The sequence below is a fragment of the Tupaia chinensis genome, unplaced genomic scaffold (genome assembly GCF_000334495.1).
Source record: "Tupaia chinensis unplaced genomic scaffold, TupChi_1.0 Scaffold000187_1, whole genome shotgun sequence".
Taxonomy (NCBI): Eukaryota; Metazoa; Chordata; class Mammalia; order Scandentia; family Tupaiidae; genus Tupaia; species Tupaia belangeri.
In genome coordinates this window covers 5,212,026-5,234,550 of record NW_006159662.1, presented here as the reverse complement: position 1 = coordinate 5,234,550, position 22,525 = coordinate 5,212,026, and the positions used below count along the sequence as shown (strand labels likewise).

Here is a 22,525-nt window from a genome sequence, read left to right as displayed (position 1 = left end):
TTTTTTTTTTTTTTGCCAGAGGGTACTTCACTTGCCAGAGAGGCAGATACAGAAAGTGAGAAATCACCCCCCATGCAGCAATCCCTTTTCCATTATCCTCCCGGGATTTAGGGTATGCACGCACATGTGCCTGGCATGAGTTTTAAGCCACCGGGACCAAGATTTGAACTGCAGTTGACTGTGTGGGAGTCCAGCAACGTAAACCTTTACACCATCTTCTGGTTCCAAGAGTAACATTTTTTATACTAGAGAAGTTTCAGCTTTCTCTTAGGCACAATAGACAACCTAAAGAAGATGTGAAAAGCTGACCTCATAACATAGCAAGTAAGCTCTATACATAGAGAGTTGGATTCCACATGACTGACTACAGTTCAAATCCTGGCCCTGGCAGCTTGAAACACACACAGGGCACATGTGTGTGCATGGCCAAAATCCTGAACAGAGAGAAAGATGGAGGAGGAGGGATTAAAGCATGACCATTCCCCATGGTGGGTACTTTTTACTCTCCCTCCCTCTTTGTCTCTCTCTGGCAAGTGCATGTGCCCTCTTAGCAAAAGAAAAAAAAACCTGGGGACCAGCAGGTGGCATGGTGGTTAAGGCGCTGGACACTCCCACATAACTGACCATGGTTCTAGTCCTGGACCTGGTGGCTTGCTTTCTCACTTTCCCTCTTTCTCTCTCTCTCTGTGCATCTCTCTGGGCAAATTAAAATAAAATGAATGAATGAATAAGAGTAATAAATACATTTTTTAAAAAAGAAAAACCTATTTTAAAAAATGGAGTGAAACTATACTGTATATGCATACACACATATATGAGTCTATTTGTTTATGTAGATATAAACACCATAATGCTGAATACGTGTCCTTAACACATTAGACAAAACCCATAGAACGTACAACATGGAAGGTGAGCCCCAGTGTAAACTATGGATTTGGGTGATAAGGTGTCAGTGTAGATTCACTGACTGCAATGTGTACCACCCTGGTACAGGATGTTTGTAGTTGGTGAGGCTTCCCTGGGGGAAGGTAGTATATGGGATCTCTGTGCTTTAAGTCTTTCAAAAGAAAATATTGGAACAATGGAACCAGCAGATGGTGTAATGGTTACATCGCAGGATTCACACGAAGTTAACCATGGTTCAAGTCCTGGACCCAGAATCTTAAAACTCACGCCAGGCACATGTGCATGTGTGCCTAAACTCCCAGAAGGAGAATAGAAGAGAAGGGATTGTGGCATGGCCATCCCCCTGGGGGATGATTTCTCACTTTCTGTCTTTCTGTCTTTCTCTCTCTCTCTCTCTCTCTCGCTCTCTCTCTCTCTCTCTCTCGCTCTCTCTCTCTCTCTCTCTCGCTCTCTCTCTCTCTCTCTCTCGCTCTCTCTCTCTCTCTCTCTGTGTGTGTGTGTGTGTGTGTCTCCAGTGAGTACACACACCCTATACCAAAAAAATCTCTCATTAAAAAAAATATTGGAACAGACTCTTCAACAGAGAAGAAATAGCACATGGCCAATAAAAAGCATGTGAAAATTTACACAAATTGTTCAGTAACAGGGAACTGTAAATGAAAATACCACTACATACCTATTAGAATGACTTTTTAAAAAGTAACAAATACGGTTAAGAATATAGAACATCTAGAACTCTTGTGTATTGCTTGTGGGAATCCAAGATGATACAGCCACTCTAGAAAACAGTAAGAGTGGGCCCAGCAGATGGTGTAGCAGTTATGTTGCTGGACTCCCACATGGCTGATCTAGTCCCAGACCCAGTGGCTTAAAACTCGTGCTATGCACATGTACATGTGTGCCCAGGATCCCAGGAGAATGGAGGGAAAGGGATTGCGACTTGGCTCTCTGCCTTGGGAGGGAGGGGTGATTTCTTGCTTTCCTCCTCAGTCTCTTTCCCCCCCTCTGGCAAGCACACATGCCCTATGGTAAAAACCTCTTAAAAAAAAAAAAAGTTTGGCAGGGTTTTTTCTTTCTTCTTAAAATAAAAGTTAAACAAAAACTTACTATATCACCTGCAATTCCACTCTTAAAAGTTGTCTCCTGAACCAGGAGATGACGTAATGGTTACGTCATTGGGCACCCACGTAGTTGACCACAGTTCGAGTTGCAGACCCAATGACTTAAAACTCATGCCCTGGAGACCAGCAGTTGGTGTAATGGCTATGTCGCTGGACTCTCATGTAGTCGACCGGTTCAAGTCTTGGACCCGGTGGCTTAAACTCACTCTGGGCACGTGTATGTGTGTGCCCAAGATTCCGAGAGGAGACTGGAGGAGAAGGGATTGTGGCATGGCCATCCCCCCTGGGGGGTGAATTCTCACTTTCTCTGTCTTTTATCTTTCTGGTGAGCCTATAGCAAAAACCTCTCCCCCCCAAAAAAAACCCCTCAACATTGGGTGAGTGTGCGTGCATGCCCGAAATCCCAAAAGGAGAATGCAGGAGGAGGGATTGAGGCATGGCGATCCCCCTGGGGGGTGATTTCATACTTTCTGTCTCTGTCTCTCTGGCGAGTACATATGCCATATAGCAAAAACCTCTCTCTCTCAAAATGATACCAGATATAGTGTGTGTGAAAGAGTAGGGTCTGAGGAAGGACATTTAGAAGAAAAATGGCAAAGCATTAATGGGACAAAGAAATAAAGCATTAACGGGACAAAGAAATGTGGTATTATCAGTTGAAGATATTTTATAGTTTTATCAACTGGACTAGTGAGAAATGTTCAACTGTTGAAATATTCACTTTGTAAGCTAAATAATGTGATTAAATGTATAAAAGAAAATGAAATGAAAAAAAGAAAACAAGAATTAGTGACATCAAACTGCACGTCCATCCAGTGAAATACCAGCTATCATTAAATGTAATGGTAAAAAAGAAAATGCTCGTGAGTTAATAAAAGGTATCAAAAAAAAAAAAAGGGCCAGCAGGTGGCATGGTGGTTAAGATGCTGGACTTTCACATGCAAATTGCAGTTCAAGTCCTGGACCTGACGCTTGCTTTCTCACTTTTGTGTTCTATCCCTGTCTCTCTCTCTCTCTCTGGTGAAATTAAAAAATAATAACAATAAATAAATAATTATTTAAAATAAAAAGTCTGGGACCAGCAGGTGGTGTAATGGTTATGTCACTGGACTCATGTAATTGACTGAGGTTCCAGTCCCATACCTGTGGCTTAAAATGCCAGGCATGTGTGCATGTGTGTCCAAAATCCTGAGAGAATGGAGAAGAGATTGCGGTGTGGCCATCCCCTGGGGGGGGTGGTTTCTTGTTTTCTGTCTCTCTGGGGGGTGTGGTTTCTTGTTTTCTGTCTCTCTGGTGAGCAAACATACCATAGAGCAAAAAAAACCTCTCAAAAAAAAAAAAAAGTTGTCTATCCAACCTTGCTGCCGGACATTCCTTTCTAGATCTTGCTGGACTAGCCTCTGGGGCACATTCTGTCCTTTCAGCAGAGGAAAAAAAGCTTTCTTGCCTCGTAAATACCTTAAGGGAAGGAAAAAAATAATAAAACACAAGGAAAATTGTGCACTTACCGGCCAGTCATTGTGGCAGCCAGATCAGTACTAAGTTTGGGGAGCTGATGGGTTATGAACATGCCATTGACCCCACCATACTTAACACAGGGACAACAATGTGCAGCTGGGCCATGTTTCTGTGTCCTACAGCGAAGCTGCAAGTGGTAGATACGTTCCTTGTGCCATCTTGGTGGATCTAGAACCTGGGACTATGCACTGTGTTTGCTTAGGTCCCTTTGGCCAGATCTTCAGACAGCTTTGTTTTGGTATTCTGAGACAGGCCACAACTGGGCCATGGGCCACTACAACAGGGGGCCAAGTTAGTCGACTCAGCCCTGAATGTGGGGCTATGGAGGCTAAGAGCTGTGACTGCCTGCAGAGCTTCCAAGTGACCCACTCACTGTGTGGGGGCTCAGGCTCTGAAATGGGTATCTTCCTCTTCAGCAAGATCCGAGAAGAGTATCCTGACTGCATCATGAACACCATCGGTTTGGTACTCTCACCAAAGTGTCCCAACACTGTATTCGAGCCCTGCCACATCACCTTCTTAGTCCATCATTTGACAGAGAACACCAATGATACCTGTTGCATTGACTGCAAAGCCCTATGACATTTGCTTCTACACCTGCAAGCCAACTATTTCCAACCTACAGTGATCTGACCTGCCTTGTCTCAGCCACCATGTGCAGGGTCACTACCTGCAGCTTTCCAGGCCACCTCAGTGTTCACTTTCACAAACTGGCTGGGTGACCTTTATGCACCTCTCATCATCTGTGGAAGCCAGCCATATTGGACCCTCCCTATGCCTGAACTCACCCAGCAGGTCATCAGTGCCAGGAGCATGATGGTTGGGTGTGACGTCCACCATGGCCATGACCTCACTGTGTCTGCTGTCTTCCATGGACAGATGTCCATTGAGGAGGTAGATGAGCAGATGCTCATCATGTGAAACAAGAATAGTAGCTACTTCATGGAGTGGACCCCCAGCAATGTCAACATTGCTGTCTGTGAAATCTCACTCCATGATCTCAAGATGGCAGTCACCTTTATAGGCAAAAGCATAGCCATCCAGGAGCTCTTCAAGTGCATCTCAGAGCAGTTCCTTACCACGTGAGGTGCAAGACCTTCCTCTACTGATAAAGTGAAAGCATGGATGAGATTGAGTTCACCAAGGCTGAGAGAAACACACACAGCTTCGGCTCTGACTATCAGCAGTACCAGGATGCCGCCATGCAGTAGGAGAATTCCATGATGAGGCTGAAGAGGAGGCCTAAGGCAGAGCCTCCCTTTGCTTCAGGCTTCTCAGTTCCCTCAACCCTCTTCCTCAGCTGCCCTTTTCCTTTCCCTAGGGATTTGTGTTTGCTGCCTTAATCTTTTTTTTTTTTTCCTTCTTTTGTCTTTTGTGTTTGTGTGTGTGTGTGTATGTGAGTGTGTGTGTGATGTCTAGAACAGTGCTGGCACATAGTAGGCACTCAGTAAATTTAAACCTCCCCTCTGTCTTTGTACTCCTGGAAAGACTTATGCCATCCAGGTAACCTTATCCTTCTGGTGCCACTCCTATTCGTCCAGTTATTAGGTTGTTGGGACATGTTATGATGTTTTTCTGTGCCAGATGCATCATGACTTTTCCAACAACCCAATAATATTTCTCTGTGTTTTCAGAATAATTCTCCAATATGCTGAGTCTCATCCAGATCGCACTTAGAACCAACTGGGTGCTGAAAACTCAGATAATGGCCAACATTCTAAACCCCAAGTAGTAGCCAAGAGGAAGAGAAGTCACTATAAGCCAATGGCACAGGCTTTTCCACTCTGGGACAGGCTTAGGGATACAAACATCTAAAGTCATAATTTCCAGATACTTGCTACTCCATCTCTCAGCTTCACGGGAGGAATTAACATATTAACTCCATTTTCAGTCTCCTTCCAAGCTCTATCCTGAGTTCTGTTTACTTTGGAAGGATCTGTGTATCCTATCAAGTGGGATTCTCCCCTCTCCCAGTTTATCTCCCACACATTGATTGGATTCCTTCCTTTTCCCCCGATCAGAGAAGGAGATCAAGATAGGAAAGAGAGAGGCCAGCCTTAGTCTCTATGCCTCCTGAAATACCCTCCCCACACCTACCTTTTCTTGCTCCCAGAAATGAATAACCTAACTTAGTGGAAAGGCACATACGGCCACTGAAATGGGTAAGTCATTGCCCAGAGGAGAAGGGACAGGACACCCTCTTCTTTGCAACATCCTCTTCCTTTTACTATTGCCGTTTTCTCCTGCCTCTGGGTTTCTCGTACTCTTCAGATTTCTTTTTTGTATTGAACTTGCTGCTTTTTTTTTTTCATATTGAAAAGATGACATTGCCCCATGAGCCAAAAATAAATAGGAATTGAATTAAAAAAAAAAAAGTTGTCTAACTCAAGAAAAATGAAAGCATGTCCTCAAAAAGACTTGTACACAAATGTCATAGCAGCAGTGTTTATAACAGCCCCAAACTAGAAATAATCCAAAAGTTTATTAACTGTTAAATGGATAAATTACAGTGTTCATATAATACAATATTACTCAATATTGCATAAATCAGCATTATAATAAAAAAGAAACTACTGATATACACAGAACATGAATGAATTTTAAGTGCATCATGCTGAGTGAAAGTAGCCAGACCTGAAAGAATCAATGGAATGGAATATATTATTCCATTTATATAATATTATAGAAAAGGGGAAAATCATAGACCAGTGGTTTGCTTGGGCTCGGGTAGGGGTTTGACTGCAGGAGACCCTGAAAGAACTTTCTGGGTCAATAGAAATGTTCTTTGGTTTAATTAATGGGTGTTTTTGCCAAAAGCTCATTGAACTGTATACTTGAGTGAGTTTTACTGTATGCAATGATACCTAAATTCAGTTGGAAGAACAAAAAGGAAGAAAAGGTGTCTAAGACTGAGTTAGATCAGAAAGACGAGTAGAAGGACATCTGTTTGGTTTTTTTTTTGTTTTTTTTTGTTTTTGTTTTTGTTTTTTTCTGTATGGTTAGTGTTTTTCTTCTCATTATGGATCTTTACCAGAAGTTCCCACCATTCTGTCTGCTAGTTGGAAGTTCATAAACAAATGTCCAGTAAAAGTCAGTTCCCACTGAACCAGATTGAGTTTGACAGCAAAGGATGGATGTTAATAGTGGTCTAAATAGACTTTTTTTTTAGGGGAGAGAGGTTTTTGCTATAGGGCATGTGCGCTCGCCAGACAGACAGAGAGACAGAGAGACAGCGGGAAATCACACCCCAGGGGGATGGCCATGCCTCAATCCCTTCTCCATTCTCCTCTCAGGATCTTGGACACACACGCACACGTGCCCGGCGTGAGTTTTAAGCCACAGGATCCGGGACTCGAACTGTGGTTGATTACGTGGGAGTCCAGTGACATAGCTATTATGCTAACTGCTGGTCCCTAAGTAGACTTTTTAATAAAGCATTTCTTTATTATCTATCTATTTGTTATGATTTTCAGACCACCATGTCTGATACTCAAACTGTGTTCAGCCATGTGAGAATCCAGTGCCTTAACCACCATGTCACCTGTTGGCCCCTAAAATAGACTCTGAAGAAAAAATGGGCAGAACCAGCTAGGACTTTCTCAACCAGTGGTGCATACATTTTTGCCAGTCACCATGGTTTGGTTTTTTTTGGGGGGGTGGGGGTGGGGAGAGGTTTTTCTTATTGGGCGCGTGTGCTCACCAGAAAGAGAGACAGAGAGATAGAAAGCGAGAAATCACCCCCCATGGGGGGGTGACCATGCCGCAGTCCATTCTCCATTCTCTCAAGATCTTGGGCATGCACGCACACGCGCCCGGCGTGAGTTTAAGCCACCAGGTCCGGGACTCGAACTGCAGTCGACTACATGGGAGTCCAGCGACATATCCATTACGCTAACTGCTGGTCCCCATGGTTTGGGCTTTTGAATCCTCATTTGAGATGTAGTGTATATGCACATAACTTGCCAGTGTTGAAGTTGGAGAGAATGATGAGGATTGGACACTTGGCTTTTTAGGTGGGACTTGACTTTGTTGTATGGGACCACACAGGGTGTTTGGTATTCCTGGCTTCTGAGCACCAAATACCCACAGCATTTCCAGCCGTTGTGGCTACCAAACCACCTCTACACATTATCAAATGCCATAGAGGCTGTGGGGAAAGGTATGACTGGTTGGGCACATGATACAGTTACATGGTTTTGGGTAAAGAATGCAGGACATAGAGACAGAAGACCTGTGTTCAAGTCTTGTCTCTGTCCCTTACTAGCTTAGCAGCGTTGACTATAACTGACACCTCTGAGTGTGCGTGCCAGTGGGATGGCAAGACTAGATGCCATCTTGCTATAATCGTTTTTGCCTCTTCAGTTGAGGGTAGTACCTTGTCAAGACTTCTGTTCCTGATCAGGGAATCTGATGTATTAGATACTGCACGAGAGAAATAAATCCTTATGTGGCTCAACCTTGATGTGTTACAGGTTCAACTTGTTGGTTTAGATGAGGAGAGTTCCGAGTTTATTTGCCGAAACACCTTCGACCATCCGTACCCCACCACAAAGCTCATGTGGATCCCTGACACAAAAGGCGTCTATCCTGACCTACTGGCAACCAGTGGCGACTATCTCCGCGTGTGGAGGGTAAGCAGGTGCTGAATTAGCAGCCAGACAAATGGCTTTTCTCTGTGTTGGTGTCAGAAGCATGAAGGCACAGGGGACGGATGGGTTTAGAGTGGCAGTGTCATTGCAGCATTGGAGAAATAAGTGAAGCATCTCTGGATGGACCTGGTTAGCTCAGCAGAGTTTTTAAAAAACAAATCTAGCCTAGAAGTTTTAGCCACCCTGGAAATCCAACATCTGACTATCCTGATGGGGTGATGACAGCTGTCATTGAGGGTAGAGACACTCTTAGGACCACTTACTCTGTTTACAGCCAAAGTATTTTTAAGTAAGTCAAACAAAATACTGGGCCACTGATTATAATAATTTTGGGAGTGGATCTTGGCCTCCTCCCTGCCCTCTTAGCTTCCCCTGTAGCCTGGGGAATGGCGCCCAGCTGGGTAAGGTGCAGAGATTGGGGTTTGGGCACAGTGTGATGCCCTCTACTGTAGAAAGATGTGGGAACGAGAACTCGGCAAGAAAAGCTGGGCAGAGGAGAAGGTTTGGAAAGAGGTAGCATTTGGTGAGTTCCTGAGTCCTATTATTTTTAATAAAACTGTTCCTCTTATGTCTTATATTTATGAAGATATTGTCTAAACAGGGCTTATTGATTGATTGATTGATTGATTGATTGGAGGTTTTTGCTATAGGGTGCATCCGCTCGCCAGGCAGACAGAAAGAGACAAAAAGCGAGAAATCACCCCCCAGGGGGGATGGCCACACCACAATCCCTTCTCCTCCATTCTCCTCTGGGGATCTTGGGCACACATGTACACATGCCTGACGTGAGTTTAAGCCACCAGGTCCGGGACTTGAACCACAGTCGATTACATGGGAGTCCAGCAATATAGCCATTACGCCAAATGCTGGTCCCTAAACAGGGCTTTTTAAGACTTCTCTAAGGTAAGACTGGCTGATGGTTAAAAATGATTGTTCCTTCAGGTTGGTGAAACAGAGACCAGGCTGGAATGTTTGCTGAACAATAACAAGAACTCTGATTTCTGTGCCCCCCTGACCTCCTTTGACTGGAATGAGGTGGATCCCTATCTCTTAGGTAAGGAAGTTAGTAAATGTATATCCCAGTCTGAAGAAGCAAAGGTACATTGTCTCAGATAGAACTCTGGGCCAATTTTTAACCAGAGGCCTGAGGTACATGCATCATCCCAGACATAGCCACGTGGAAATAAACTCTACATGAAACCTGAATATTAATTCCTTGTGTGGAATTGAGCTTTCCATGTATGTATATTTTTCTTTCCAGTTAAAATCTGAGACCCAGAGGTAAGGATGGAATACATGATGCATGTGGCCCTCTTGGTACCCTTCCTGTGCTCGGGAAGTGTTTGTGGTGTGCTATCCCCAGGCTGAGCAGACGCACAGGCACTGGAGGGCATGTGCTCGGGCACCTGGCTCCCACAGCACTGACTTGCCCTGGGTGTTTGCAGGTACTTCAAGCATTGATACAACCTGTACCATCTGGGGGCTGGAGACGGGGCAGGTGTTGGGCCGAGTGAACCTCGTGTCTGGCCATGTGAAGACCCAGCTGATTGCCCATGACAAAGAGGTAATGCTGCACTTCCTGTCTTCTTTGCTGAGATGCTCTGTGCCTTCAGTGGGAAAGGGCAGACTGTTCTTTCACTCTTCTGCAGGTTAAAAGGAAAACTATAATACAGTGCTGACATCTTGTTGAAATCGAGAACAATAATATGTCAAAATAGCAGAAAACAACACTTGTAAACTAGTGCACTTTTTGACTAACATAAATGGCTTATTCCATGGTCTATTGTTTTTATTTCCATGCCAAAAGTTGTTGCTTTTTAATAATGAAATCTCTTATAAACAAACTGAAAACTGAGGTGATTAGAAACTAATCTTAGGGCTAGCAGGTAGTATGGAGATTAAGCTGCTGGATCTGACATGGCCAACTTTTTGGTTCAAGTCCCAGATCAGGCTGCTTGAAAATCACACTGGATGCATGTGTGTGCATGTCTAAAATCCTGAGAGGAGTGTGGAGGAGTGTGGTATGGCCATCCCCCCAGGGGGTGATGCTTTTTCCTCTCTGTGGTGCGTGCATGTGCCCTATAGAAAAAAAAAATTGGGGGGGAACCAGTAGTTGGCGTAGTGGCTATGTCACTGGACTCCCACGTAGTCGACTGCGGTTCGAGTCCCGGACCCAGTGGCTCAAAACTCACGCCGGGCGCGTGTACGTGCGTGCTCAAGATCCCGAGAGGAGAGTGGAGGAGAAGGGATTGTGGTGTGACCATCCCTCCTGGGGGGTGATTTCTCGCTTTCTGTCTCTATTTCTCTCTCTGTCTGGCTGGTGAGTGCACGCACCCTATGGTGAAAAACCTCTTCCCCCCCCAAAAAAAATTTTTTTTTTAAGTAAAATTGATCTTAGAGTAACACTTACTTTAAAATATGTTAGCTGTTTGGAAGGGAAGAAAACTTCTGACAGACAAACTTAATTATTAATTTTTCTCTAAAAATGTTCTATGAGGTTCTAGTGTGTTCGTTTAGTCTTTATACTCTGATTATTTGCACTTGAATGTATTCCACTTTGGTGGTGATGTTTTCTGAATTTACTGGCAAAAGTGAGGGGAACTATTTATGATCATGCTTTAAGTTAAAGTATTCTCTCAGGTGATTTTGGGAAATGGTCATAAATCTTTTTCTCATAGAGCCCATTGCATGCTCCTGGTACTCTGATTTCCCAAAGTTATTGTTTTATTTCTTTCTGACCCTGTACAGTTAGGGGTATTAAAATCTGTACGGATAAGGGACCAGCAGATGGCGTAATGGTACATTGCTGGACTCCGACATGGCCTACTGCACTTTGAGTCCTGGACCTGGTGGCTTGAAACTCATGCCGGGAGCATATGCATGCTGCCCAAAATCTTGAGAGGAGAATGAAGGAGAAGGGATTGTGGCATGGCCATCTCCCCTCAGGGGTGCTTTCTCATTTTCTGTCTCTCTGTCAAGTGCACATGCACTATACTGAAAATCTCCCCTCCCTTTTTTTTAAGAATTATTTGCTTTATCATTGTTGTTGTTATTATTTTTTAATTTGGCCAGAGTGAGACACAGAGAGAGAGAGAAAATGGGAAAGCAAGCCACCAGGTCTAGGACTTAAACTGTAGCCAGCCATGTGAGAGTCCAGTGCCCCCAATCACCATGCCACCTGCTGGCCCCTAAAAAGCTCTTAAAAACAAAACAAAACAAAAACTGTACATATTAAAAGAATGCCTTGGCCTTCAGTCAGAAACTTGAGGCTGGCAACAGAGTAGGAAGGTGGTGGCCAGGTTGTCCTTCTCAGTAAGAGTGTGCTTTGGCTTGCTGCACTTGCAAGACTGCTGGACTTGGCTGCTGCCAAACCAAGGATCAGGTAAAGAGTGTGTCCTGCAGAAGGGACCAGTAAAGAACCAGTAAAGGGACAGGTGGAATAGGTTGCTCTTTTTTAGTTATGTGACAGCTTAGCCTGCCATCCTGTTAGGTCAAACCCCGGAAATGGAGCTACTCCCCGTATTTAAACTGAGGAAATTTAATCCAGGGGATTGCTTATCACGTGATGATAGAGCTGAGAAGCTCCATAGGCAACGAGTGAGGGAATCTAGAACATAGGAGCAGCAGGAAGTTGCTACTCCCTGTAGGCTGGGTGAGCCAGGGTCATGGAGCCCAGCCTGGGTTTACCTGGCAGAAGTGTGCTGGGAACAGAGAGTAGGAGAAGAAATACCTTAGCTTTCCCCTGCCTGCCACCATCCAGTTTCCCACCAGGGCCTCCCATGGCTACACCAGCCAGAAGCAGCCAGCAGACCTGGGATGCTGCCTAATACAGCCTGTAGGAATCAGTTTTCTAATGATGCAGAGAAGAGTGGGAAGGGCCAGAAGTGGATCTTTGCCGCAGTCATTTGATTCTTCTCAGTTCAACTCTCTCTGTCACAGTAAGACTGGCTTGGGAAGCTCTTCTGGCCGATGGTGTCGAGGAGAGGTTAGCCCTTCTGCAGGCTGTTACCCTCCTTCCTTTCTGATGAACCACACTGTGGAGCACAGAGGAAGGAGCGATCACTTGAAGCTCAGAGAGCTTTAGACACTTGGCCACACTGCCCATGGGCACGTTCATGCTTAGTGACACCACTCTGGCGTCTCTGTCCCTCATGGTTACTGTGTGCCATTGCAGTGGGGTGCATGAATCAGGAAATATGCCTCCACAGTGAAGTAGCTGGACAGTGCTAGACAAGCCTTGAACTGACCAGCTCATCAGGTCCAGGAGCCTCCTTGCTGATGACTAACCATTTTGAACCACTCCTTTCCTGCTGTACAAAAAGAAGCATAATTTCTTCATAGCCAGAGGAAAAGGAATGTATGAGGCTAAACAGAGAGATGCTGCTTTGGCAGTATCCCTCACTAGTCAGATCCTCAAGAAGGCTGGAGTTGCAGTATTTAGTGAGAAATTCCATGCATGTCTCCCTAGAAGTCAGCTGCCATTATCACCCTCAACCCCACATTGGTTTGTGGGGCATTTGATTTCTTCTGCAAGGCTCTCCACTTGTTGAGCTCTAGCTTTGTCTTAGTCCCTTCCTTTCTCTGAAGTTCTCCATTGCAAGCCACCTGTTTTCTCACAGATTTTAGTAATATACAGCATTCATAGCAAATAGTAAATGCAAAAAACAATTATTCAAAACTTAAATTGAGGAACCAGCAGATGGTGTAATGGTTGTGTTGCTGGACTCCTACATGGGTGACCACAGTTCAAATCCAGACCTGGTAGATTAAAACTCACACTGGGTTGCATGTGCATGCATGCCCAAAATCTCAAGGGGGGATCAGAAGAAAAGGGATTGCAACGTGGCCATTTCCCTTGGGGAATTATTTCTTGCTTTCTGTCTCTGTTTCTCCAGTGAGCACACATACCCTATAGCAAAAAAAAAAAAAAAAGAAAGAAAGAAAGAAAAAAAGGAAAGAAAGAAAAAAAACCTAAATTGACTCACTTTTGATTACAGACCATGTAGAAGAAATAAAACATGCCCTAGGATAAGAGATTGTTATTAAACCTATTTGTTACAATAGAGATGACCTGCGCCTCCCATGATTCAAAGTTGCTGTTGCCCCTTTCTTGCGAATGAGTCTGAGTTTCACAGCAGTTAAGTGGCCACGGGAAGGCTGCTCCCACCTCTCACATTGCTGCTCTTGAGCTTCCTGTGGCACACAGTGCAAGCCACCAAGGCCCAGGACATAAATGTCTGTCCTGCAGTGTGACAGAAGATGGTCACTGGCTCTGGCTTCCACTGAGTTGAAGCATCCAGAATGCTCACTCAAGGTTATTTGTGCTCTGCGGGTCAATAGGTTATGTGCCTTTTATTTTATCACAGGAGTTGAAGGAAGAAGGCTTAGAAAGCAGGAATATGGGAAGAGGGCAGCCGATTTCTATTCTAGCACAGTGACCTTCACTCTTTGGGAAGCCGTTGGCTGTTGGGATCCAGGACTTGCAGACACTGACTGGGCCCCAATTTCCGCTTCTGTGTCATCATGATCCGGGGTTAGATGACCAGGAGGTGGCAGATTTCCCTGCTATAGGAAAAGAGGGTAACAGGTCTGAATCTGATAAAGCTTCTTTCTCACCTCAGGTCTATGATATTGCATTTAGTCGAGCCGGGGGTGGCAGGGACATGTTTGCCTCTGTGGGCGCTGATGGCTCGGTGCGGATGTTTGACCTCCGCCATCTAGAACACAGCACCATCATTTACGAAGACCCACAGCATCACCCACTTCTGCGCCTTTGCTGGAACAAGCAGGACCCTAACTACTTGGCAACCATGGCCATGGATGGCATGGAGGTGAGCAGCCTGCCCAGGTGAACATAGGTCCTGCCACCTAACTACCATGACCTAGTACGTCTGGAAGAGTACTTAGCTGGTGGTAGTGTAGCCTCAGGGGATTTTTGTAAATGCCTGGAGACATTCTTGGTTATCTCGACTCAGAGAGAAGAGAGTAGTAGTGGTACTAGCATCTATTAGGTAGAAGCCAAGGATGCTGCTAAACATGCTGCTGTGCACAGGACAGCCCCTGAAAAAGCATTATGCTGCCCCAAATGTCAGTGGTGCCAAGATTGATCTAGAACACAGACTGTGTGTTAAGAATTTTTAACACTTGGTGAGTTGGAATGAAGCCAAGAAAGGAGTATTGAAGGAGTAAACCAGATCCCAAGTGCTTGGGATGTTAAGGCAGTTTGCCTTTCTGTAGTCTAAATAGACTGCTCCAGCTTTAGCAAACACAGAAACAGCAGCTCTCTCTATTTTGTGTTCCTTGATGAAAGTGGTGAATTTGGGTGGAGATGAGATGATGCCACGGTTAACCTTGGTTTGGAAGCTGTTGGGTATCTGGAAAAGTCATGACACATTTTTGCATAGAAAAACAGAAAAATAAGTCATGACTTTCCTGACAACCTAATAGATTCTGCTTTGATGGGGCTCTCATTCTGTCTAGCTGAGATGCATAGAATCTTTTCACATGTGCCTGCCCGGCCTGGGTGGATTACTCACACTGTCTATTCCTGCTTCACCCCTTCCCTGTCACTCTAAAGACTGGTGTGGTTCAAGATACAGACAATAAACTACCTATATCCTTTATTTTCTTTTTCCTCAACCCTAAAGAAATCCTGTTTAAATTCAGAAATGAGAGAGTTGTGCTTAAAACATTTTCGTGGGCTGGCCCTGTGGTTGAGGGAGCCGAATTCCACATAGCCAACTGTGCAGTTTGAGTCCTGGCCCAATGGCCTGAGAAACGTGCCAGGCACAGGTGCGTATTTTCTCCAGATCTCTGCAGGATGGAGAAATGGAGGAGGAGGAGGATCATGGCATGAGCATGCCCCATTGGGCTTTCTCCTCCTTCACTGTCTCTGAAAAACACATTTGCTCTCTGGCAAATGAAAAAAATACATATATTTTTAAAATTTTTTTTCAGATGTACTGTGTTGTGTTTTTGTGTGTGTGTGTGTCAAATCCTGATGTTCTGGGCCTTTGACTTTCCATTTCTACAGGTGGTGATTCTGGATGTCCGAGTCCCCTGCACACCTGTCGCCAGGTTAAACAACCATCGAGCATGTGTCAATGGCATTGCTTGGGCTCCACATTCATCCTGCCACATCTGCACTGCAGGTAACCATGGTGGGGTGGAAAGTAATGGGGGAGGAGGAGGGTAAGGAAATCTTTTACCCTTGGCGCCTTAGAATTGTAATCCTTACCATTTTCCAAGGACAGTTTTGAGAGATTAATACAACTTAGTTGGACCTTCCCTCACTTGTGAAATTAAAGCTGTCCACCTTTCCAGATAATCTTACACCCTCATTGGATATTCTGATATCTTCCATTAAAAATTTAGAGAGATTTTTGCTATAGGGCATGTGTGCTCACCAAGGAGACAGAGAAATAGAAAGCGCCCCCAGGGTTATAGCCATGCTGCAGTCCCTTCCCCTTCCCCCTCATTCTCCTTTCGGGATTTGGGACACTTGCACACACTCATGCACCCAGCATGCGTTTTAAGCACCAGGTCCAGGACTTGAACCGTGGTCCACTTGAACCTATGTGGAAGTCCAGTGACATAACCATTACACCACCTGCTGCCCCTTACATCTACTACTTATATCACATACCAGTTACAGGCCTGTGCCCTGTACTGTCCCCCTGAAATCTAGGTTGGCACAGGACATTCAGAACATGGGGAAGGGGAGGTATCCCTCTTGGACGTAGGAGACCCTTTGGGACTGCCAATCCGGACAGATCCCTGGGACCTCGGGCTGCATTGTAACCAGTTTGCACTGAGCTCCAAGTTCACTGAAGGGTCCCACATAATCTTGTCTGGTCAATGGTGCGTGACTGTAGTTCTCATTTTATCATTTGCCACACCAAAAAGAGTGCCCTTTAAAAATATGTGATTGTGGGGCCAGCAGGTGGTGTGGTGATTAAGGGTGCTGGATTACCACATGGCCAACTGTGGTTCAAGTCCCGGACCTGGCAGCTTGCTTTCTCACTTTCTCACTTTCTCTCTCTCTCTGTTCCTTCTCTCTGGTCAAACTAAAATAAATAAATAAATAATGTTAAATTTTTTAAAAATTATTTTTAAAAATGTGGTTGTTACTATACTTAAAGTATATTATTCAAAATGCAAATAGAACAGAGGTATATATAAATATTTTTAATTATTTGTTTAATTTTATTTATTCATTCATTTATTTTAATTTGATCACAGAGAGCGAGAGAGAGAGAGTAAGAAAGCAAGCCACCAGGTCCAGGACTCGAACCATGGTCGGCCATGTGGGAGTGTCCAATGCCTTAACCACCATGCCACCTGCTGGTCCCAGAACAGAGGAATATTAAACAGAAGGGTGAAAGTCATCTTTCCCCCTCCTATATTGTTTCCACTCCTATCCCGCTCCTCTTAGGTGGCCTCTAACACCAGCTTGTCTCTTTCTAGACCCATTTGGTATACACACGTAGATACACCCCCTGAGATGAATAGGTGCCCTGTTCTGCCGGGACAGGATTCTACTCTAGCCCCTAGTCTTCTGCTACTTCCCTTTTTCAGCACTTCAAGTTTCCTGCTAACATACTTTTTCCTCTCCTCACTAATCAGTAACCTTATAAGGAACCTTGTTTGCTAGGGAGCCAAAGCAGCAATGTAGTTTGTGGGTTTCCACCACTTTAATTCATTCATGAAGGCTTTCCTATTTTGGGGTCTCTGCTCATGCACTTTGTGTCTTGTTTAAGCAGTTAGGGGCCCACTGCTTCCTCTTTACCTCAGTGTTCTGCCTTCTTCCTTGTCACCCTCTTTTTGCCCAGTGCAGGGTGGGGCAGAGAGGGTTGGGAAAAGGGAGAAAGAAAGCTACCATCCACTGTGCATGGAGAGCAGGGCTGGCCCAGTGAAAGCCCTATCTTCTGCTCCTGGCTGGCTGCCTTGCCTGGCTCACTGTCATCTTGTGAGTTGCACCTGTCTTGAGTCCTTTCACTTGAAGGAGCCATGGCCGATGTGTGCCTGATTGGACCCTAGGGGTGGGAGCATCATGCCGGAGAGGTGCTGAGTGCTTGCAGCAGTGCTCCATATCTCTTCGTGTAGACTGTCCCTGGGAAGGGACCTTGCAGCTTGCCCAGATTATGTGTTCTTGTTAGGAGACCAGCCAGGCCTGTTAGGATTTCGTTGATTCAGATTCCCCATGTATTGAAGACTGACTTTCTTTCTTTTCTTTTCTTTTTTTTTAAATTATTTTATTCAATTTATTTACTTACTTGTTTGTTTCAATTTGACCAGAGGGTGACAGAACGGGGTCGGGGGGGCAGTAAAAAAGCAAGCCATCAGGTCCAGGACTCAAACCGCAGTTGGCCATGTGGGAATTCAGCGCCCTTAACCACCATGCCACCTGCTGGTCCCAATGCTGTAACTTTTCTGAATCTCTGTTTTGTCATATATAAAGAGGAGGCTTAAAATAAAACCTCCCTCTAAGGGGTTCTGGTGAGCAAATGCCTTAGAAACTGTCTCTGTCTCCCCAAACGCAGGGATCATTATGTCCATCCCGTGAGTTGTAACCTTGCTTGCTGGCTTTCTTTTTCCCTAGCGGATGATCATCAGGCTCTAATCTGGGACATCCAGCAAATGCCCCGGGCTATTGAGGACCCTATCCTGGCCTACACAGCTGAAGGAGAGATCAACAATGTGCAGTGGGCATCGACGCAGCCCGACTGGATTGCCATCTGCTACAACAACTGCCTGGAGATACTCAGAGTGTAGAGTTGGTGGCGCTGTGCCCATGAGGCAGGGGCTCGTGTGTTGCTCGCCTCTGCCCCACCCCCAAAGTAAGAAGAACCCTGTTTCCAGTGGCCAGTATGTCTTTCGTTGCTTTGCACCCACTGTCACCAGAAGCTGCTCTAGGAGTTCCTGGCCAGTCAGCCCATGGCTCTGTGTGCCGGACTTAGTGCTTCATGGCGCCTCCTCAGCCTAGGGCTGAGTTTTAAGATTTTCTGTCCTTGCCTCTTCTCCCTTGGTTCCTCAATTAAAAAGCTCTATGTATTCGTCTCTCAGCTGTCGCGTCAATGGGCAGTACAAGCTCTGGCTCCATTTATGTTCGTCTGCCCCAGGTGTCCGTGTGCTGCCCGAGGCAGCCTTCCTTGTTCTCCGTGTCCACTTAGCACTTAAGTGACAACCAATACAGTTTGCAGTCGACTTTCCTTCTAGTATCAATGTCTTTAACAAATTTCAACTTTGTATATTTTTTATCAGGCAAATTTTTTTATGGAAAGAATTTTACTCTTCCTAGTTTCTTCCTTTGTTTCCTAGTTCTCCCTCTTTCACCTTCCTCTCTGCCCTCAGTGCCTGGAGCTGGTACTGGGTCCTAGACCCATGAGCAGTTTTGCCTTCCTGAGTCACTGCCTGAGTGGTACACACCTGACCAGGAGTCCCAAACCACCTTGGTGCTGTGAACAGTCCACCGACTCATCACACCTTTTCTCAGTCTGACTCTTTTCAAGGGCATTCTGAGCTCCAGACAAACATAGGAAGCCTCCAGCCACACCCTGAAGTACCTCAGTCCAGCCCCACTGGTAGCTTTTGGGAACACTGAGGTAGACAGAAGGATTGGGGTGCTGGACTCTAGGGGACTCGTTTCAAGAAAGCTGAGCTTAGAGCTTATTTCTAATACGTAGCTTCCGAGTCTGTTTTTCCCTCCAAATATAAGCTCCAGGCTGTTCCATTTTGTGTCTTAAATGGTAGACAGGCGTGCTATCTTAGCTGAACTTCGGTTTTCTGTTTGTTGAGTTTATTGCACCTGCAGTGCATTGGCCACACTTGGATCGAGTGCTCGGAGGTGAAGAGTCTTCTTCAGAGGTACACAGACTGTGCTTCTGACTCTGAACAAATCGTCGGCAGTATGTGAGACTGGCATGCCGCCAGGCAAATAGACAGCTACAGCAGAACTCTCACCCCAGGGTCCGCAGCAAGACGCTCTGCCCATGCCTGTCCACCTCTCCCGCCCCCAGTTGAGATCCTGAGCCCTGCTGGATTTGGAGGCGGCAGCTGTCTTACAGGCCCCAGGGGTCATTTCCGTTACATGAGCGAGTCCATGAGGGGGCTTGTGTGTGATTCCAATGTCAGATGAGTCTTGGGGGCAGGAAGAGTTTGTGACATGCTCTGAGGGACGAATTGGCCTGGTTTGTCATGCTCGGCCTGAAGATTTTTTAGACCCCCTGAGATGCTCGTCTGAGATTTGGAGAGTAACTGGCCTTCAGGCTGATGGTTTTGTCCACTTAAGTTCTCACTTGCTTGAGAATAAAATGCTTGGTTCTTCTGGTCCCTTTAACTCTTGGTTGAGGCCTCCTCAGAAGCAGATGTTTGTATGCTAGAAGTCCCAGCTCCACTTTTTTACATGGGATAGGCAGACAGGGCACTTTCCTTTCTACTTTTTCTTTGTCATCCTGATTTTGGGTCTTTCTGGCTGGCCAATCTGCTTGAGATTGACCCTCTTGCACTTACTAGTAGGCGTGCATGCATCATTTGATTAGAATCTTTCCCTGTTTATAATTGAGGTTCATAGGGATACAGAATCCTCCTCTCCAGGGTAGCAAATCTGAGTTGATGGCTGCTTGCTGCAGGAGGCCTCACTTCCCTCTGGTGGAGAAGGGTCTGAAATGGAAGCCAGAGAAGAGGTGCTGATCCTGTTAGGGCAGGGCTCAGTTCCTCTGAGTTCCGGATTATGATTCCATTCCTGATGTGCATTTAAACCTGGTCTGAATGGTAAGATTTGTCAACTGGGACTCGAAAAAAGTAGATGACAATAGTAATTGAGATAGATTTGGGTAAGGTGGCAATCTACTCTGGAAACCAACAACTTTTTGTTGTTGTTGTTTCTTTCTTTCTTTCTTCTGTGAGATAGAGTCCGCACCCTCAACAAAGTCTTCACACCATGATCTACCCTCACTCTGAGCCAGCCCAGAGCGTGGGCAGTGCGTGCACCTGGTGTGTTCATGGATCTGAGCCCAGGACCTTTCTGATGCAGATCCAGTCCTGTTACCACTGTACCACCGCCTGGCCCCAGGAAACCAACAACTTTGTTTTCTAATTGCCAGCGGGTGTGTGCACTCACCAAAGAGAGAAAGAGAAAAAGCACCCCTCAGTGGGGCATGGTCACACTTAAGTCCTTTTTCCTCTGTGTCTCTTATCCCATCAGATTTTGGGGACTCACGCGTCTGGTGTGTTTTTGAAGCTGCTGGGGCTGAGATTTGAACTGTGGTCAACCATGTGGAATTCAGTTCCCTGTGCATAGCACTTAACTGCTCTGCTATACCGCCATTAGCTTTTGACAGTTTTCTCCTTTACCCTGTGGACTCCCAGCCCTGCCATCCTCCCTCAGGCCATACAGTGCTGCCCTCCCCAGATGAGATTCCCTGGCCTCCCTACACAAGCACACAACCTCACAGTTGCTGAGTTGCTGGTATTCTAGAGCTCTAGCTCTCTTACCCGCCCTTTATGGTGCAAGCCAGATGGCCTGAGGAGGGGATTTCTGGAGTCTCAGGATTTAGAAAGCCTCTTAGCCAGCATGTTCCAGGAAGCACACATCTGTTGCAATTTCCAAAGCAAGTCCTTGTTTGATTTGTTTAGGCTCTTAAATTGACAGCCAGTGGGTCTGGGGGAAGTCTGCATCTGAGCCCCTTGAGTGTGTGGAAGGGAGCTACCAGGGCTTCACTGGGAAGGCCACAGGGTGGCACCTCTGAGCTCTTGCTTACCCAGGATGGCCTTTTGACTTGACCCTGACAGGCTGAGCCAAAACTGCCTGTGTTTTCCTGGTCTGCTCTGAGGAATGGTGGAGGTGCTAAATAATTAGGGTTCTGCCACCAAGGGGCTGGTGACTGGGTCTGAGTCACTCAGGACTGAGCGGATGCTCAGGAGAGTCAAACCTCTCCTTTCAGGCAGGCGAACCTGCACAGTGAGGACTGAAAGAGGAGAAATTTGATAACTGGGTGGGAATTTCTTAACGGAACCCAGATCAGCCCTTGAAGAACTGGCTGAGAGTCAGGAAGAATAAAAAAATTCAGAATCCTACAGTGTTTTGATAATAGTCATGAAGAGACTTAGGATGTGGAAGATGATGGTTTTTCTGTATATCAAAACAGGCACTGTTACGGGGTGCAAGGTCTGAGGTGGGGCAGCTTGCCAACTGCTGGGCAGCTGTGGAGTGAGACTGGGTCCTCAGCTCAGGTCAGCCTTCCTGGGCCATTAATTAGACACCCCTGACAGGGAAAATGTGGACAGGATGGTGGCTCAGGCTAGCGGGGCCCTCCCTACAGCAGGGCAGCCAGAGGTGACATTTGGTGGTAAAGATCCGCAGGCATTGGGATCCTGTGGCCATTCTAGACAAGGGCTCTTCTTGGTTGTAGGTTTTTACAGAGCAGCAGCAGCAGAGATTGTAAACAGTCATGCAGACTTCCCCTGCTCCCTCTCTTTCTCTTCTTTCCCCTTCCTTTTCCACTGTCGAACTTTCTCGCTGCTGCCACCTGGGACTTGAAGTCCCAGGCTGTAAGAACATGTGGGAGCTGCAAGGTTTACAGAGGTGGGAGGGCAGCACAGTACTGTTTCCTCCACCTTACCTACTTTGCAAAGGTGGCAGTTCCTTCAGCTTGCCTGGCGTAGGACAGGGGAGCCCATTGAAGTAGAAGCCTCAAAGCAGGCTTTCTCTTGATTGCCTACACTTCAGGATGAGGAAAGAGGGTCATGCTTGGCATTTAGATTGACTTTCCCAGGAAAATAGCTGAGGTGAGCCAATCACTGTGAACCCAGGGCCAGGCTGTCTGAGGATCATCCCCTGCTCTGGCTGAGCCCTGTGTTGCAGAGCCCTAACCACCTTCCTCATGCACACCCTCCTCTCACAGTTGTCGTTGCTGCTAATGGTCAAAGTCAAATGTGTGGCCATCTGGGATGGACCAGGTCCTCTCAGGCTACTTTTTGGCTGTCATTTTTTAAATACAGAGACATGCAGGTGCCTTCTCAAAAAGGCATGGACTAGTGTAGCAAACCAGAAACAAATAAGCTAAAGAAAGTTTGAACTCAAGAAGAAAGATGTTGACAGTCTGTGTGACAGCTGGAAAGCTAAGGAACACTTACGTTTGGGGCAACCCAGTGACTATGAACTTGTTATATCTACTATTTAAGGAAATATTCTCACCTTGGGTTGGTTGTGCTATACAGTGTATTAAGAAAATTATTGAGCTGAAGCTTCAGATCGCTTGAGTCAAGTATGAATCATTCGCTTTGGTTCCTGTGTATTTTATGACCCCTCTGTCAGTCACTTTCTCTTTC

General features: G+C 45.9%; 1 protein-coding gene and 1 pseudogene across 1 annotated transcript in view; both read left to right on the top strand.

Annotated features, from left to right (window-relative positions):
* DCAF7 (DDB1 and CUL4 associated factor 7) overlaps nt 1-19,419 on the top strand; it is a 37,084-nt gene extending 17,665 nt beyond the window's left edge. Inside the window, exons 2-7 of the mRNA XM_027771179.1 lie at nt 8,018-8,176; nt 9,137-9,248; nt 9,640-9,758; nt 13,816-14,025; nt 15,228-15,345; nt 17,796-19,419. Of these exons, the coding sequence (XP_027626980.1) occupies nt 8,018-8,176; nt 9,137-9,248; nt 9,640-9,758; nt 13,816-14,025; nt 15,228-15,345; nt 17,796-17,968 (891 nt within the window). The 3' untranslated portion in view covers nt 17,969-19,419. The remainder of the gene's footprint in view (nt 1-8,017; nt 8,177-9,136; nt 9,249-9,639; nt 9,759-13,815; nt 14,026-15,227; nt 15,346-17,795) is intronic.
* On the top strand, nt 3,314-4,791 carry LOC102486971 (tubulin beta chain-like; annotated as a pseudogene).
* Nucleotides 19,420-22,525: the final 3,106 nt, after the last annotated feature.